Source organism: Zonotrichia albicollis, chromosome 5, assembly GCF_047830755.1.
Source record: "Zonotrichia albicollis isolate bZonAlb1 chromosome 5, bZonAlb1.hap1, whole genome shotgun sequence".
Classification (NCBI taxonomy): domain Eukaryota; kingdom Metazoa; phylum Chordata; class Aves; order Passeriformes; family Passerellidae; genus Zonotrichia; species Zonotrichia albicollis.
In genome coordinates, this window is record NC_133823.1 from 70,081,038 (window position 1) to 70,097,232 (window position 16,195).

The following is a 16,195-nucleotide window of genomic DNA, read 5'->3' on the forward strand; positions in this document are numbered from 1 at the left end:
GCTGTGGAACCCCTAATGTACAATTAAAATCACACAACCAACAGAGGAATGCTATTACCCACAGCTGGGGGCTGAGGTACATTATATTTAAACTTAAAAATTGAATTACAAAGGGCAGATGCATCTATTGAAAAGCACTTTGTTGAGCTCTGTGGCTTCTTCAGAAAATGCCAAACCAAGCCAGCTTGACAGCTCTGTCAGGACATGGCTGTTAATTATCATCAGGCATTTATTAATCCAGCTATGGAAACAAATGTGCAAGTTGAGTTTATTTTTCGCTCTGCGGCTGTTATCTGAACTGTTTCTCACTGGGTGGTTCATTTTTTATACTTATTAAATAAGTATATGTGTGATTAAAATATTATGTCTCCTCATGTCAGTAAAAATTGATATTCATGTTTTGGTGCATTCTACATACTTCTTTTCAGAGCTCTGTCACATAATTTCCCTTGATTTTTCTTTTACTGCATCAACAATGGGAAGAAACTCCTGATTTAATTTATGAATATTTGTTACATTTACAATGGGAAATTAATTAACCCTGAGGAAATGTACAATAAATGAAATAAAAGGGAATAGACAAATTATTCCACATGCTAATAGAAATACATATTCAGCATTAGTAACAAATGCATGTTGAGAACTATACTTTTGTGAGAGGGTTTTTCAGCAGCCTTGAAATGCTGTAGATGATTTCTGGACATTTCTGTTCTTCTTTTATTAATTTGTTACCTTTACTTTCATACTTTTCCATATCAAAAATGGCAATTCTGGATTAATCTGCATTCAGAATCAATCCTGCTACAATCGTGTCACGATGCCTTAAAATATCCATGTTGTTCTATGTTTTTATTGGGTCCATTCCACAAACCAAATCTGGGATAATTAAATTCTAACAATTATGAAACTATTTTGGCACTACTATATGCCTCTCTGATGTAAAATACTGATGTTATTTACAGTGGTCTTACTGTTCAGCTCCACTAAAAGGGCCTGTTATTCATCAGGAGAGCTTTGTTATCATCATACTTCCTCCTTCAGACTGAACTTTGGATATTCTGGGTGGGGAAGGTACTTCAGCCCTGATCCAGCTGTGTTTAAGTTTCATCTTTAGGAAGCCAATAATCTTGATTTAAGTATTTCAAGCATCCATTCTTACTTTTGGACAGTTATCTCTATTTCTCTATCTGTTCAGAAATATTCTTTCTAATTTTTAGGCACTGAGTTGTTTGGCTGGGTCTTATGTTTTTCTATGAGAGATAAAGGACCTGCTACTAGGAATGACAAATATGTACTTGTAGTGACCACATCACTTTTTAATTTTCTTCTGAAGAAAAATGAGTTACTTGAACCTCTAAATACATGCATTTTTTCCAGACGTGGAATCAAGCCAGGTCAATAATTTCAAGCCAGAAATTATTTATGCAAGTAAAAATAAATAGAAATATGAGCAGGGAAAGGGGAGATGAAGAGGAGAGAAGGGTACTCACCAAAGGGACAGTGGCAGAAATACCCCTCCAGCCCACTTTGGCAGGACCCACCATTGAAACAGGGGTTGCACTCACAGTAGTTGACAGTGGAGTCACACGTTTTCCCTGTGAGGAGGGAACAAAAGCAATTTCCAGGTCAGACTGTTCCGGGAAATAGGAAAGTCAGGCTGGTGTTGTAGGTAATGAGGTTATGAACCAATGCTGAACACATGGCCAGGAGAGAGAGCGTGCCAGGGACCAGCTCTGGGATGGAGAGAGGAATCACAGACAGGATGCTGGGCTGCTCCCAGCCCTGCCACAGGCATAATCTGTGGCCCAGAGAAAATAACTCAACTTTCCAAGCCTCTCATTGTGATCATAGGTACTGGTGGAATGTTGTTTCAATTGAATTATTTTATTAGCTGGTGTCTATAAAAGAAAGATGATGCAATTAAAGGCAATGTTGAAATAAAGAACTGTAAAAATGAATCTTTTTTCCTCCCTGTTGAGTGCAATATACTCAGGAGTGCAAAGGAGATAGAGACAGCCCTTGCTGGACCCTGCACAGGCAGGTCATGCTGAACAGAGGCGGCTATTGTACATTATATGATTTTTCTTATTTTTCCTCATTAATTACAACCTCCTTCCTGACTTGGAGAGACCACAGTCCTCTGGAGCTAAAACAAGCTACCCTGGATACAGACCTTTTCTAAGCAGACATTGTCACGTGTGGTAAATATTATTCCCCAGAGAACAAACTGAAATCACATAATTCATTTCAGCAAGGAAGGGAACCAAGAGAAAAAGTGAAGATTTTAACAGACACACGTATTCTATGCATGAAGCTGAAATTTTCTTTGCATGGAAACATTAACTACAAAAATATTGGTCTTCATTTCTAAGGTTTCCAATGCTTGGCTTTGATGAGTTTAGCAACACTTCCACTACATCCCACTCTTGGAATCTGTCTTCCTCTCAGCAGCAGTGCCAGCCCTGCCTGTGCTCAGCAAAAACTTCAGAGTGTTGCTATGTTGGTCCTCCCTGTTTCACTGCAAAAACTCACAAAAGCAGCCATAGTCTCCCAGACTTCTCCTGAACTTCATCTCAGCCAGGCTGTATGCACAAAGCAAGGGCTGAGATTGTCTTAATGCTTCTTTCTGCATCAAAAATTAATTGTTTTACTTCTTACACCATATGTGTACATTTAAGTTAAAAGTACAACATGAGCTTGCACAGAGGGTGTCCATTCTTGCATGTCACATATATCTTGTAATTTTACATCTCCCAGGACAGGAATGCACCAATCCTTAGAGGTTGCTGGTGCAATTTAAAACTGTAGCAAGCCAGGACTTGGCTTTACAAACTTTGGAGTTTAACAGCTTGAGTCACCTAAGACTCAAGAAAACCTCTTGTTTTTCAGCCCTGTTTTACTTTTTCTTTTGTTTAACCTACAGTTTGCAGGCAGCTCTTGCATGTGAGCAGCAGCTCCCCATGTGTGACTGCAAGCAGGGTGGAAATGGAGCGCTGGAGGATTCCTGCGGTTAATACGTCACTTGTAGATGCACCATAAATCCAGGAAACTTTTCCAGTGCCTGAATCTAATTATGCTTTGGGGGTATTTATTTATGTTTTATTCTCTATTGGGCATGACTGAAGGATGAGCTAACTTTTTTATGTGAGATTTTGCTGTTTTCTTTGTTTTCAATTTATGGTCTGTAGTAGAGGTCTTTGACTCATGGAGGAGAGCACATAGGAGGAGTGAGACAGATATGCTTAAAATAGCTCAGTGATGCTGCTCAGTTTTCACAAAAATCAAGTGCAGCTAAAAAGGCTTACTCAGATTTTTGCAGTTCAATCTAGCTAAATACTCTTCTTTTTCCCAGCTAACATTAAAGCTGGCGCATTTGCTGAGTCAGCAAGAGAATATGGATCTTTATTTCAGCTGAACTTACTTTAACCCATGAATAACAGCATCCTCTTTATGCTTAACTATTGTTTGAAGAGCTCTTGAAACCAATAGAGGCATGTTTAAAATAACAGAATTATGGAATCATAGAACAATTTGGGTTGGAAAGGGACTTAAAAACCATCTTGTTCCAACCCCCCTATCAAGGACAGGGATTATCTTCCATGAGACTAAGCTGCTCACAATCCCATCCAGATTGGTCTAGTTGAAAACTGAATTTAGTTGAGTTTATAGATCAATTCTAGGCTGAAATTCTGAAAGATGCAAGGTATTCATTTCTGCATCAGAAAAATCTTTCTCTGAAGACCGTGAAAATGAGGAGAATGCTGGATAATTGGTAACAGACAGCATTCAACATTTATCATTCATCACCTCCAGCTGATGTTATCACAGGCAGGGGCTTATGCAAAAATCTAAGTTCCTCAGACTTTTTTTTTTTTGTTAATTGAAAAATGTAACAGGAACAGATACCAGCTGAATGTTCTTCAGTTAAGATTTCAGCTGATTTGGGAGTTTTAGTTTTTGTGGTTCTCTGTGTCCATCTTTTAAAGTGGTTGTTCTAGCATTCTAATCTTGCATTTGAAACAACTTCACAACCATACATTCCTTCATCTTAATGAATCCTGGAAAACAGGAAATGAAGGGTTCAAAGGAAGGGCAGACAACTACTGTAAATCACCAAGCATATTCCCTCCAGAAAGTGATTATTTTAAAAACAAAACCTGTTCATCATTAAGAGATATAATTATAACAGATTGTTCAAACCCTAATGATGTTGCTCTGAGGTAATCAGTCTTTATAATCCTATCCAGTGAAAAAAATGACATTACCTTTTGCAGTATGATGAAGTGAAATGCAGCTGACAAAACACAATAAATCAAGGAAAAGTAAGACACTCAGTTTTCAGGTACGCCATTATAAAGGTCTACAGCTCATGTACTCTAATTTACAGTGAACAGAGAGTCTGTCCCAGAAAGTTCTAATTTCTACTTGCATGCGCTACCATGTAAATGTTATTTTTTTTATCAGGCGTGTAAATTCAATTATGAGACTGTATTTTCATTCCAGCATAGAGAAGCAAAACTATGTATATGGGGAACTGAATTAGAAATCCACTATTTTGGATGCCTCTGTTTTGTTGCTGTTGAGGCACTCAAGGCTTATATCCATGAAGAAACAGTTTAAGGCTTTATTTTTACATCTACTGTGGCCATCTTTAATCACATATGAATGCAAATTAAGAGCTCAAGCAGCTGTGCTCTCTTTCTGTTGGCAGTATAATAATGACATAATAGCCTCTATGTCAAGCATTCTCAAACAATCAGTACACTGACATTTGTTTGCGGAACCTATTGAATATTTAATTTGAAGGATTTCAAATATGCTTTTGCAGACATAAAATGTCTAAATATACTGTGTGATAACTGTGATCTTATCTAATAAGCTCTGTTGATATTAAACTCCAAAGATATTTTGTCTTTTAATTACACTGGTGCCATTTGTTTTCTGTCTTGATCAATTAATCTCAGGACACTTTAATAACTCTTGATTCTGCAATGGCCAACTGATTAAACAACATCTGACTCCCAAATAGAAATGTCTGCCACAGTGGCAGTCTATTTTAAGGTTATTTGTGTTGACAAGGAGTTTAAGAAAGCTTCTATCAGATGCCACATTTAATTCTTGGCATGAAAGAAATCCAACACTTCAAACTCTAAGAGTCTCTCATCACATTCTCTAAGCAAAAATACTCATCTTTTTTTTTTTTTTTAACTTGTCACATGCAGGGCTTGATATTTAGCTGACATAAGGATTGAGCATTAATATACAAATTTAATACCAGAAGAAATCAGCTGGATGCTTCATAAATGTTTCAAATTACAGTCTAGAGGCATACACTGTAGTTTGCTGCTAGAGTTAATGAAGTGTTTTGCTTCACTGCAGCAGCAAACACATGCCCATGTACTCTCTGGTGCTAATGACCTCAAGAGTTACAGGGCATAAGTGCTCTAGAATTATTTTGCCATGCTCCTGGCAAAATAATTTGATATGCTAATACAACATGAAATAAAATCCTGGATTAGTAACTTAATTAGAGCTGCTTGTCAATTAACAGCAATTGCTCCTGACCTGAGGCTCAGGAGCACATTTGTGAGGTTCATGCAGAAGATCTCATCAGTGTCCTTGATACTGCACTGAATATGTATCCGCTGCTGCAGCTGTGATTTAAATTAAGTAATTAAACCTTTACTTTGAAATTAACTCCTCCTCATTTTCTCCCGCACAGACCCACTTCACCCAAAGGAACAGAGGATCCCTGGATCCCTCTGTGGGTTACAGGTGAGCTGTGCTGGTGGCAAGTCCCACACCAGAATGGACAGAGCTGGGCTCAGCTGGGCTGCCCTGGGGCTTCCTCAATGCAGAAATGCTCCTTAGAAAAGGCACTGAAAATCTTACCTAAATCTCCTCTAGTTAGATTTTTTTTTTTACCTGATTTCTAAGAAAAGCGGCTATAAGCACTGGATAAAATTGCTCAGACCTTAAATATCCTACTCACAGCAGAAGCACAGATTAGTTTGCTTTACTGGGTTACAACGCTGCTGTGTTTCAATGTGTAATGAATATCAGAGAAAAAATACTCAGAAGGGGTAGAAATGCTGCAGACATTTCTGCGCTTAATGAAAAAAATAAATTACAAAGGAACAAAATACAGAACAGAAGCTTTGACCATTTTGCCTGAATTCTGTTTTTTTCCCATATTCTTCATCTGTTTTCTGTCCTGCAAGTAATTTGGGGCAGAGGCTGATTTTCTTGCTTGGCACACTTCTAGCAGACTTGAAATGCTCCCACAATATGCATAACAATAACATGTACAGCAAAATCATACTGAAGCATTGGAAATGGTTCTCACATGCTTAAAAAAAATTGAATAGCCCTTGCAAAAATCTTTCTGTTCTAATGCAGATCAGGTAAGTGACATTTACCTTGGGAGAGAGCTAAAATAAAATAATATTGCAAGCACCTGGGTATTCTGAGCTTTCACACTATTAATACCTCATTTTGCATGATCTCTTCATCTAGGGGGATGCTTGTATTCAGCCAGTTTTGGGCTAAGAAGGCACTCTTGCCATCTTTTCTGGACTGTAAGGAACATAGAGGAGCAAACACGTACCTGTGTACCCAGTTTTACAAACGCAGTTAAAGCTCCCTGGGAAGTTCTGGCAGGCAGCACCGTTTTTGCAGGGGTTGGAAAGACACTCGTTGACGTCCCTCTCGCAGGCCATGCCGGTGAAGCCCTCGGGGCAGCTGCAGGAGAAGCCCCCCACCAGGTTGTGGCAGGTGCCATCGTTGTGGCAGGGCGACGGCAGGCACTCGTCGATGTCGCTCTCGCACAGGCTCCCCTCGTAGCCCGGCAGGCAGCGGCACACGAAAGGCCGCAGCGGCTCGTTGGCCACCACGATGACGGGGACGCTCTCGTGGGTCCTCAGGGTGGGGCTCACCGCCAGCCTCCTCAGGCAGCTCCCCCCGTTCTGGCAGGGGCTCTGCAGGCACCAGTCGTGGTCCACGGCCTCGACGCGCACGCCGCTCTGGCGGAAGAGCACGTCCCTGATGCTCTCGAAGAAGGTGGCCACGCCGCTGGGGCTCACGTACTGGTTGTTGCCGCGCTTGACGGCCGCCATCAGGAAGGTGTGGTTGCTGTCCTCAGAGAGGCCGTAGAGCTGGACGGCCGTGCCCAGCCCCGTCAGCTGGGAGCTGGCGATGCGCAGGAAGGGCAGGTAGTGGTTGGTGAGGAAGTCGCGCACGCTGTGGGCGCTGAGGCGGAGCAGGACGCTGTTGTCGATGGTGGCGTTGCTGAAGCCCGCAAAGAAGACGCGGACGCTGCTGGTGACGGCTCCGTGCAGCCCATCGTTGCTGAGGACACCCAGGTCAAACGTGCCATCTGTGGACCTCGCCTGCGAGTGCAGCTCACAGGTGCCCCCCGGAATGCTGAAAAGGCTGGTGACTCCTGAGGTGAGGGAGCACTGGAAGCTGTCCAGCACATCCGGATCCTGCGGCTTTACGTTGCCCAAAATTCCACCTGGGAAGAGGTTGCCATAATAATGAACAAAGATTTCTACCGTTCTGGGCTGCGACGGGTTGTCGTTTTGGTCTATTACCTTGATCTGCACAGTTCCTGTGGAAGACATCTGAGGAATGCCAGAGTCTCTGGTAATCACCGAGAGGTAGAAATCGCTGATTTGCTCCCTGTCAATCTCCCTCGTCGTTGTCAGGACTCCAGCAGTGCTGAGGCTGAAGTAGCTGGTGGCAGGGCCCGTGCTGAGCAAGTAATACGTGAAAGGGCCTTGGTTGGGAGGGAGATCGGGATCCGATGACTGCAGCGTCATCACCAGAGTTCCTGCGCGGTTGTTCTCCAGGACTTCTCCTTGGCTGGTGGACAAGGTAGGCCCGTTGTCGTTGATGTCTTCCAAAGTTACCACCAGGGAGGCACTCCCTGTCGCGGATGGCGTTCCCGAATCGATGGCCAGCACAGAGAGGTTGTAGACAGGCAGCGTTTCTCGATCCAGCTCTGCAGTGACCGTCACCTGTCCCGTCTGTGGGTTGATGGAAAAGGCGCTGTTCTCGTTGCCAGACCCGATGAAATAGGAAAACCTGCTCCAGCTAGGGACAGAATCTGAATCAAAGGCACTGACGAACGTGACGTGGGTGCCTGGAGGAACACCCTCGCTGATCCGTATATTGTAGGCTCCCAAGGTAAAAACGGGAGGATCGTTGGCATCCAGGATTGTGATATTAACAGTTACTTCATCTATATCTGCGCCACGAATGCTCCCCAGATTTTTTGCAAGGACTTTCAAAGAGATTCGTTCTTCTTTTTCTCTGTCAAGAGGTCCTGAAACGTAGATCTGGCCGCTTTTCTCATCTACCTGGAAGCCCTTCTTTCTGCTGTTGCCAAAGATGAGGTAGTGGACTTCTCCATCAATGCCCAAATCACGATCACTTGCAAAAACTTCACCTACAACAGTACCTTTGGGGGCTGCCTCTGAAACCTCAAAATAATAAAGCTTGGACACAAAACGAGGCACGTATTCATTTGTCCCTTCTAACTGGATGTTGACAGTAGCAAAGCTGCACCTCTCTTCATCTGGAACATTAAAAGCCTTTACTGTTAGATGGTAACTCTGCTTTGTTTCATAGTCTAGAAACCCCTGGGTGGTGATGGTTCCCGTGTTGGGGTCGATGACAAAGAGGTCACTGTCTGAGGACTGGATGGCATACGCAATCACAGCATTAGACCCAGAGTCAGCATCAGTGGCATTTAAACAAATAACAGTTGTCCCACTGGGGGCATTTTCTAGCACGGTGGGAAAGTACTCCTCAGGACTGAATGCTGGGGAGTTGTCATTGACATCAATGACATTAACAGTGACACTGCAGTAGCCTGTTCGGGACACCCATCCTCCATCCGTGGCAGTAACAACCAGCTCGTGCTTTTGGTGTAACTCAAAATCAAGTGGTTCGGCTAGTGTCAGTGTACCAGTGGTGGTATTAATGGCAAAGACTCCAGCTTCATTACCAGAGGAAATATTGTAGCTGATTAATCCATTCATGGCAGCATCTCTGTCCCGTGCTGAAACCGTCCTGACCACCGCTCCAACAGAGTAGCTCTCCGGGATAGTAACGCTCATGCGGCTCTGGGAAAACTCGGGTGTGTGGTAATTTTCTTCTGTCACTACTATTTCAACAGCTACCTCAGATGAGAGCGGGGGATTACCCTTGTCCTTGGCTTTCACTTTAAACAGGAAGTTTTTGTTCAAATCAGCCATCAGTGAAGATGACACAGAAATCCAGCCTGTACTCCTGTCCAGTCTGAATTTATTAGTTTTGCTCTCATCAGAGATGAAGTACTCCACTTCAGAATTCAAGCCAAAGTCCTTGTCATCCACCGCAGTAACTTTAATCAAATTTGTGCCAACCCTCACATTCTTAGTGACAGGAGTGAAATATTTAGGGGCGAGGAAGAGCGGTGCGTTGTCATTGCTGTCTACCACGTTTATGGTGACGGTGGTCTCACTCACCAACGGGGGACTGCCCCGGTCTGACGATGTCACTATGAAGCTGTGCCTGTTGATGTTGACATTGCTGGAACCGCTGGAGTTTTGGTACCTTAAGTACTGCTTGTTGAAAATCTCTCCCGTGGTTGCGTTAATGCGGAAAAACTCGGACTGGGATTTTATGAAGTAGAAGACTTGACCATTGGAGCCTTCATCTGGATCAGTGGCTGAAACCTGGGTGACCTTGAGCCCAATCCCAGGAAGCTCAGGACACTCCAGGTAATAGGATGGTTTTGTAAATCGTGGGGCATTGTCATTGACATCCGTGACAAATATGGTGACGTCTGTGCTCACCGTCCACCCCGAGTCATGTGCAGAGACCCTGATCCTGTAGCGGTCAGTGTCCTCCCTGTTCAGTGGTCTGCTGATGGTGATGTCCCCAGTGCTGGGGTTTATGGCAAACGGGAGACTCGTATCCCTTATGGAGTACCTGCTGACCGCATTCACCCCAATGTCCTCATCTGACGTTGTGACTCGTGTTACTGTAAAACCCAGAGGAGCATTTTCAGGCACAGAAGCACTGAATATCTGTGAAAACCTCGGAGCATTGTCATTTTCATCTAAAATATTAATGATAACTTTGACAGTCGTGCTCTGGAGCGGAGTGCCTTTATCTGAAGCTTTTATGGTTAGCGTGTACTGAGACAGCTTCTCCCTGTCCAAGGGCCGGACACTTCTGATCTCACCAGTGGCTCGATTGATACTGAAACTGTTTTCAGTATTGCCCTCAATTATTTCATAATTGAGCTGTCCATTCAGACCACTGTCCCTGTCAACAGCAGCCACAGTCAGTATCTTCCGTGGGGACAGGTTCTCTGCTATTTCTGCAATGAAGGGATCTTGCTCAAACTCCGGCACGTTGTCGTTGACGTCAATCACCGATACTTCCAATTTCTTGTAGGAGGAAAAGGGGGGAAAGCCCGTGTCCCTGGCCTCAATCCACACCACGTACTTCTGCACGGCCTCAAAATCCAAAGCCCGCCCGACAGAAAGCTGTCCCGTCACCTGGTCCACCAGGAAGGTGCTGCCCACGTTACCACTGGCAATGTAGTAGGACAAGGAGCCTCCTCTGGCTGAAGACCCAGAGATGGTGGTGACAAGTGTCCCGACTGCTTGGTTTTCAGGGAACGTGAAGGTCTCCTGCTCTGCCTGAACGCGAGGAAATTGGGCTTTGTCCACAAACCTCACAGTGACAGTGGTAGAGTCTGTCTTGGGGTACCGGCCGCCATCCCTCACGTGAACAGAAATGGTGACTTCGGACTCTCCCGCCAGTGGTTTTGCAGCCAGGATTGCCCCCCTTGCTGGATCAATGTGGAACTTCTCAGAGTTCTTCCCCACGAGGGAATAATGGAGCTCGGCGTTGGAGCCGGCATCTGCGTCGGTGACAGTCACCGCAAACACGAATGAGCCTGAAATGGAGAACAAAGCTAGGTCAGTCCTTTAATGAATGCACTCACTGTGAAAACGTCATGGCAGCCTTTCAGTCTGAAGCACATCCTGGAGCAGCATGCTCCTCCTCACACTGCCCTGAAAATGAACTGTTTTGTCACAAAAAAGTGAGTTCAGCAAGGGGCAGGTGGGTCTGTGAGTCCACAAGACATGCATGGAGCCAAAAAATGTTGAGTTGAAAAACAGGACACTGCATTTAGAGAGATGGACACACAGATCTCAGAAACTGGGAAACAGACCGGCAGCCTTCGGAGGCCTAGCATCCTGCTTCTAGAACATTCCCACAGAAAAAAATCATAAACCCAGTAAGACTGAACACTATTTTGGTTTTTAAAATTACTCTTAACTTGTTTATCCACGAAAAAACTTCACCCTGGAATTCAAGGACTATTAAGGTTACATAAGGCAGCATCCACGGATATTTACCCTACACCACTGTCCCTTGCAATCCCTTCTTTTCCTGCTCCCCAGGTGCTCCTTCTTTCTCCCCTCTAGCCCCTTACTTCTAATTTTCTAAGAGTATTCCAAGGACAGGAACTAAGAGGACTGCATTTTTAAAAACACATTGGTAAAATAGGAATACAAAACTATTGCACACTAGTACAGTAATATGATTACACTCAGACTTTTCAGGTCTTTTGAATTTATGCTTGACTGTATGTGCACCATTTGTATTACCCTCTACATTTGCATATTTGCAAGGAGAACCCAGAGTGTTCTTCCTCACCAGATATTACAGATCTAAAGCATGATATGCCTTTCAAATTTGACACTGTCCAACCAATTTGCAGAACACTGTTGATGTTTTACTCTTAATAAAATTTAGAAAACATCCAGTTTTGTATAAAAATCATGCTGTTTTCAACCTCTTAAGGGAAAATCATTTAGAGGCAGGAATGACTTTGACAGCATCCCTTAAAACTACACTTCATGTCACTATTTGTCATGTGCAGTGATTTGTACTCCAGGGGCAGGAATATTTAGACAAGAACAGTATTCAAACCCTTGTGAGAAATGGGGCAGGAAGAAATGAAGATTTCTTTTGTGCTTCAGTTACTCAAAAAATATTAATATTATTACAAGTTCCTCTTTTTAAACTCGATTAAAAAGTACCAAAAAAGAAAAGGAAGCTGTAAATAAGAAAAGTGGATACTTCCCTAGGTTTTTTGCTAAGTTTAAAACAGAGTAAACATAGCTTAGGTTTCTAGTCATAAAAGATTTCATACAAAAAGCACCCAAAACGATATTACCAGAAAACATCAGTTCAACCTATGTGTACCCCTTGTGAAAAGAATTTGAAGAAACATCCCAAAAACAACCAGGCAAAGGCACTAGTCTGATTACATGATGCTTCACCAATGCAATAATAAAACAATTTCATAATGTTGTTCTGGAAACAGAGAAGAATTGTAAACAAATTCATTCTTCCATAAAAAGGAGAAGTATTTGCAATTGTTTAAAATTAAGAGACAAAATCCGAGACATGGAAATAATATTTTTTTTCTGTTAAAAGAAAATTTGCTTTGCAAACCATTTGTCATGGAATCCTCTCCGTAGGCATCACATATCCATGTATGTGTGTGTATGTGAAAACATGGAATATGAGCTGAACCAGAAATTAACTCCTGTGTTGAGTGAAGTAACTTTAATTTGGGTGTAGGCTCAAAGGAAGATTGCTGCTTGATTACATTTATCTTATTTTACTTCACCACTTGGCACAAGGAAAGACAACATAATTAACATCTGACATAGACACAGCATTTTTGGAAGAGGTTGTCAAAATCCTGTTTAGGAATTGCTCAGAGGAGACTTTCAAAAATAAAAACAGGCCATTGTCTTCCTAATCCTAGCAAAATAATAACTTTTTTGAGTGGGTGATCATTTACAGTATATGTACTTTATGTAACTACATATGTAGTTACATAAAGTACAACATAATTGAATTTGGATGGGAGGAACCCAATAGAAAAAACCAGCTAAACTGTGGATGGTAACTTGAGGTTTGTTATTCCTCATTCCCATGCAGCACAAAGACAATCCCAGGAAAACAGCTGCAGAGAAACATCTCAGAAACATTTCTGTGGCACAGCTGAGCATCTCATTCAGATGTTGCCCAGAGAAGCCGTGAATTCCTGAATCCCTGAAATCCCCGCATTCAGAATTCCTGAAAGCTTTCAAGGCCAGGCTGAGAGGGAACTTGGAGCAACCTGATTTAGAAGAAGATGTCCCTGCCCATGACAAGTGGGTTACTACTCGATGATGTTTAAGGTCCCTTCCAACCGAAGCCACTCCATGATTCCCTGCCTACGGAGGCGCCAGGGTTACCTGAAGCGGTGGGCGACGGCACGTGGGTGACGTAGGGGTGGTGCTGGAACCGGGGCGGGTTGTCGTTCACGTCAGCCACGGCCACCAGCACGCTGGTGGAGCTGGACAGAGCCCTGGGGACGCCCCCGTCGCTGGCCACCACCACCAGGGTGTAGTTCTGCCTCGCCTCCCGGTCCAGGAGAGCGCTGGTGATGATCTGGCCCGTGGAAGGGTTGATGGTGAATTGGGAATTGCCGCCCCTAAGCCTGTAGCTGTTGGACAGGAAAAACAAGGGAGAAAAATTGGATTAGTACTTCAAAAGGCAGCCTGCTTTTTCTATACTCTTTTCTATAACCATTTTCTATACTCTTCAGACCACCACACTGAGGGGTATCAACACAGACTGTCACATTTTCATCTGACTCTCCATCTGTCTTCACCGTTTGACTTTTTCAAATTTCAAGGCCTGTCCTAATCACATTTCTGGGGATTTCCAAGCATAGCTGTTTAGCATAGATTTCCAACACATGAGCTGACTGAGCCTTTGGATATTTGAAAGATACCACTGGACATACTCTCAAAACTGCCAGCTAGAGGCATCCTCTAGTGCTGATTTCCCTGGGCTAATGCATTAACTGTTACTCCAAAAGGCTCACGTACCTCTTAAATGAACCTGCAGAATATAGTTAGAAAATACAAAAGTACTTTTTGAAATAAAACTATGACAGCTTTACAAAATAAAATGAACATTTAATATCCATATTGTTCCCTGATACTTAGTTTTGCCATTCAAGATTTCAATGTGAATTTACAGCAACTCATAGCAAATTAGTAACCACAGAGCTCTGTTAACAGAGACTAACTGGGACCAGAGTTTAACCCTCAGACTGGTGGGTGTGTTTGTGCGTGCACACATCCCCATAGGATCTGATAAGAAATGACTGTGTGCTCACTGCAGGTGTGTTGTAGGGGCTACCTCTGCCTTCCTACCACACTGCGTTTGTTCCCTCTCTTGGAATGCTTATCCAGCTTCTGTTCATACAGCAGGAATCTCAAAGATGTATCTTAAAGGTACTTGGCTAATATTACATTTTCAATAATTCAGATAATGGAATTTTGAGAAAAACAATGGAAACAAAAACTGGCTCAAATGAACAATTCTCATTTTCAATATCATAACCCAACACAGCTGTGGTTAGCACTGCTCCTCTGCTACAGCACAGCAGCAGCTTTCCTGAGGTATGATTCTATGAAAGACTCAGAATAAAGTGGCTTTAATGAAAGAGATTAATATTCCTATCTTCACCTCTTTAAGACCAGAACAGGTTATGACAGCAGCAATAACAGAGCCCAGAAGCTGCACTGAGAGGGTTGAGAGCCAGCCTGTGTAATAAGCTGTGGCAACTTCTCCTGCTCAGTCATTAATCTCTGCACAATGCCACGAGCATGCTTTAATTGCTTAATTATGATATAATGTGATGGCCATATGCAATTATTCTCCAGCCACAGCAATGTGCACCTAGAATAGAAAGAATGTGCACAAAGCCTAAAGCACCACTTAGATCTCCCTAAACAGCAGCACCAGGCACATTTCATCTGTTATTTGCAGTGATTTAACCCTGAGTGGGGTACTGCAGAGAGACAAACTTTCTTTTCAGTGTTTCCACATGCTAGCACTGGAAAGATATCATGATTTTTTTTTAAGGAAATAATAAAGACATATTAGATTTGTCATACCATATTCTGAATTGTACCTGCATGCAAACCAACTGGACAGTGTACGTGTCTCAACAGAACTGCAAAAAAATCCAAACTCAACCCCAAAAAAACTAAGTAAAACCAAAAAACCCTTGAAATTCTAATAGTGGCAAGTGGCATAAAAGGAATTTGATCCAAACACTTGAAATGTGGCCTTTTGACTCTTATGTCTACTGTCTTTAACAGGACTGCTCAAGTGTGCATTGCCATTTCCAATCCATCACCCTCCTTTAATGACTTCACAGGTTATCACCAGAAACAGAAGAGCAAGAGTTGGCACACACGGACAGGTGACAGCTTTGCAGAAACTTGAAACACTTCTTCCAAAACACAGCACAATTTTTGACTTTGCATGAAAATGTTAGCCAAGGATTTTACATATCCCTACTGGAAAGCAAAGGTTTAATTTTGAACCGATTCTAACCAGACAGAAAAAGAGTTCTGAGTGCTCAGCACCCCTGACACGACAGCCATACATGTTCTTCTCTTTCTGGCTTTCACCACTTTTGTAATACCAGCCATACTTTAAGATCCACTTTAAACGCTGAATCTGGACAAATTCTGTCCAAGAAAAACAAAGTCTGTTCCCGAGCCTGAAGAGTGTAAAGCAAAACCTGAAAACAATGTTTTAATAGCTACTTATGAAGGGAAAAAATATTGTTATCAACTAATTCTATGATGCGGTACTGAGTGAATGACAAAGACTAATGACAGAGATATTAAAACGATTTAACCACACTACAGAAATCCAAGAGCACTCTGATAATTTCTGATTATGGGACACAATCATTACAGTCATTCATGCTCTGCATGGAATTCTTTTTTATAAAGGAGCTTGCCAGAAACAGTTTCTTAGACTATGAGCGAACAGAATTAAAAGCTTGATTGTTTCACAATTTAATAAATGGTAATTTTGGATGATTTTCAAATATCTAAAGATGTCTAGATGTCAAGCTTCTATTTCTGGCTTGTAGCTAGTTGGAAAGAAAATATTTCAGTATTTTGTAGACAGTGTTTTGCAACAACATAGTTCTGTTTTATATTACTTCCTTTTTAAAAAAAGTGACACAGTGGTATTCTTATGCTCTTTGAAGAAGGAACTGAGGTGAACTAACAAAGGTAAACAAGGAAGCTAC

The 16,195-nt window shown here is 42.5% G+C and overlaps 1 protein-coding gene across 1 annotated transcript in view; it reads right to left on the reverse strand.

The window, feature by feature from the left end:
• FAT4 (FAT atypical cadherin 4) overlaps window positions 1-16,195 on the reverse strand; it is a 121,050-nt gene that overhangs the window by 19,815 nt on the left and 85,040 nt on the right. The window contains exons 8-10 of the mRNA XM_014266069.3: window positions 13,323-13,573; window positions 6,608-10,957; window positions 1,491-1,595 (exon numbers count right to left, since the gene is read on the reverse strand). Of these exons, the coding sequence (XP_014121544.2) occupies window positions 1,491-1,595; window positions 6,608-10,957; window positions 13,323-13,573 (4,706 nt within the window). The remainder of the gene's footprint in view (window positions 1-1,490; window positions 1,596-6,607; window positions 10,958-13,322; window positions 13,574-16,195) is intronic.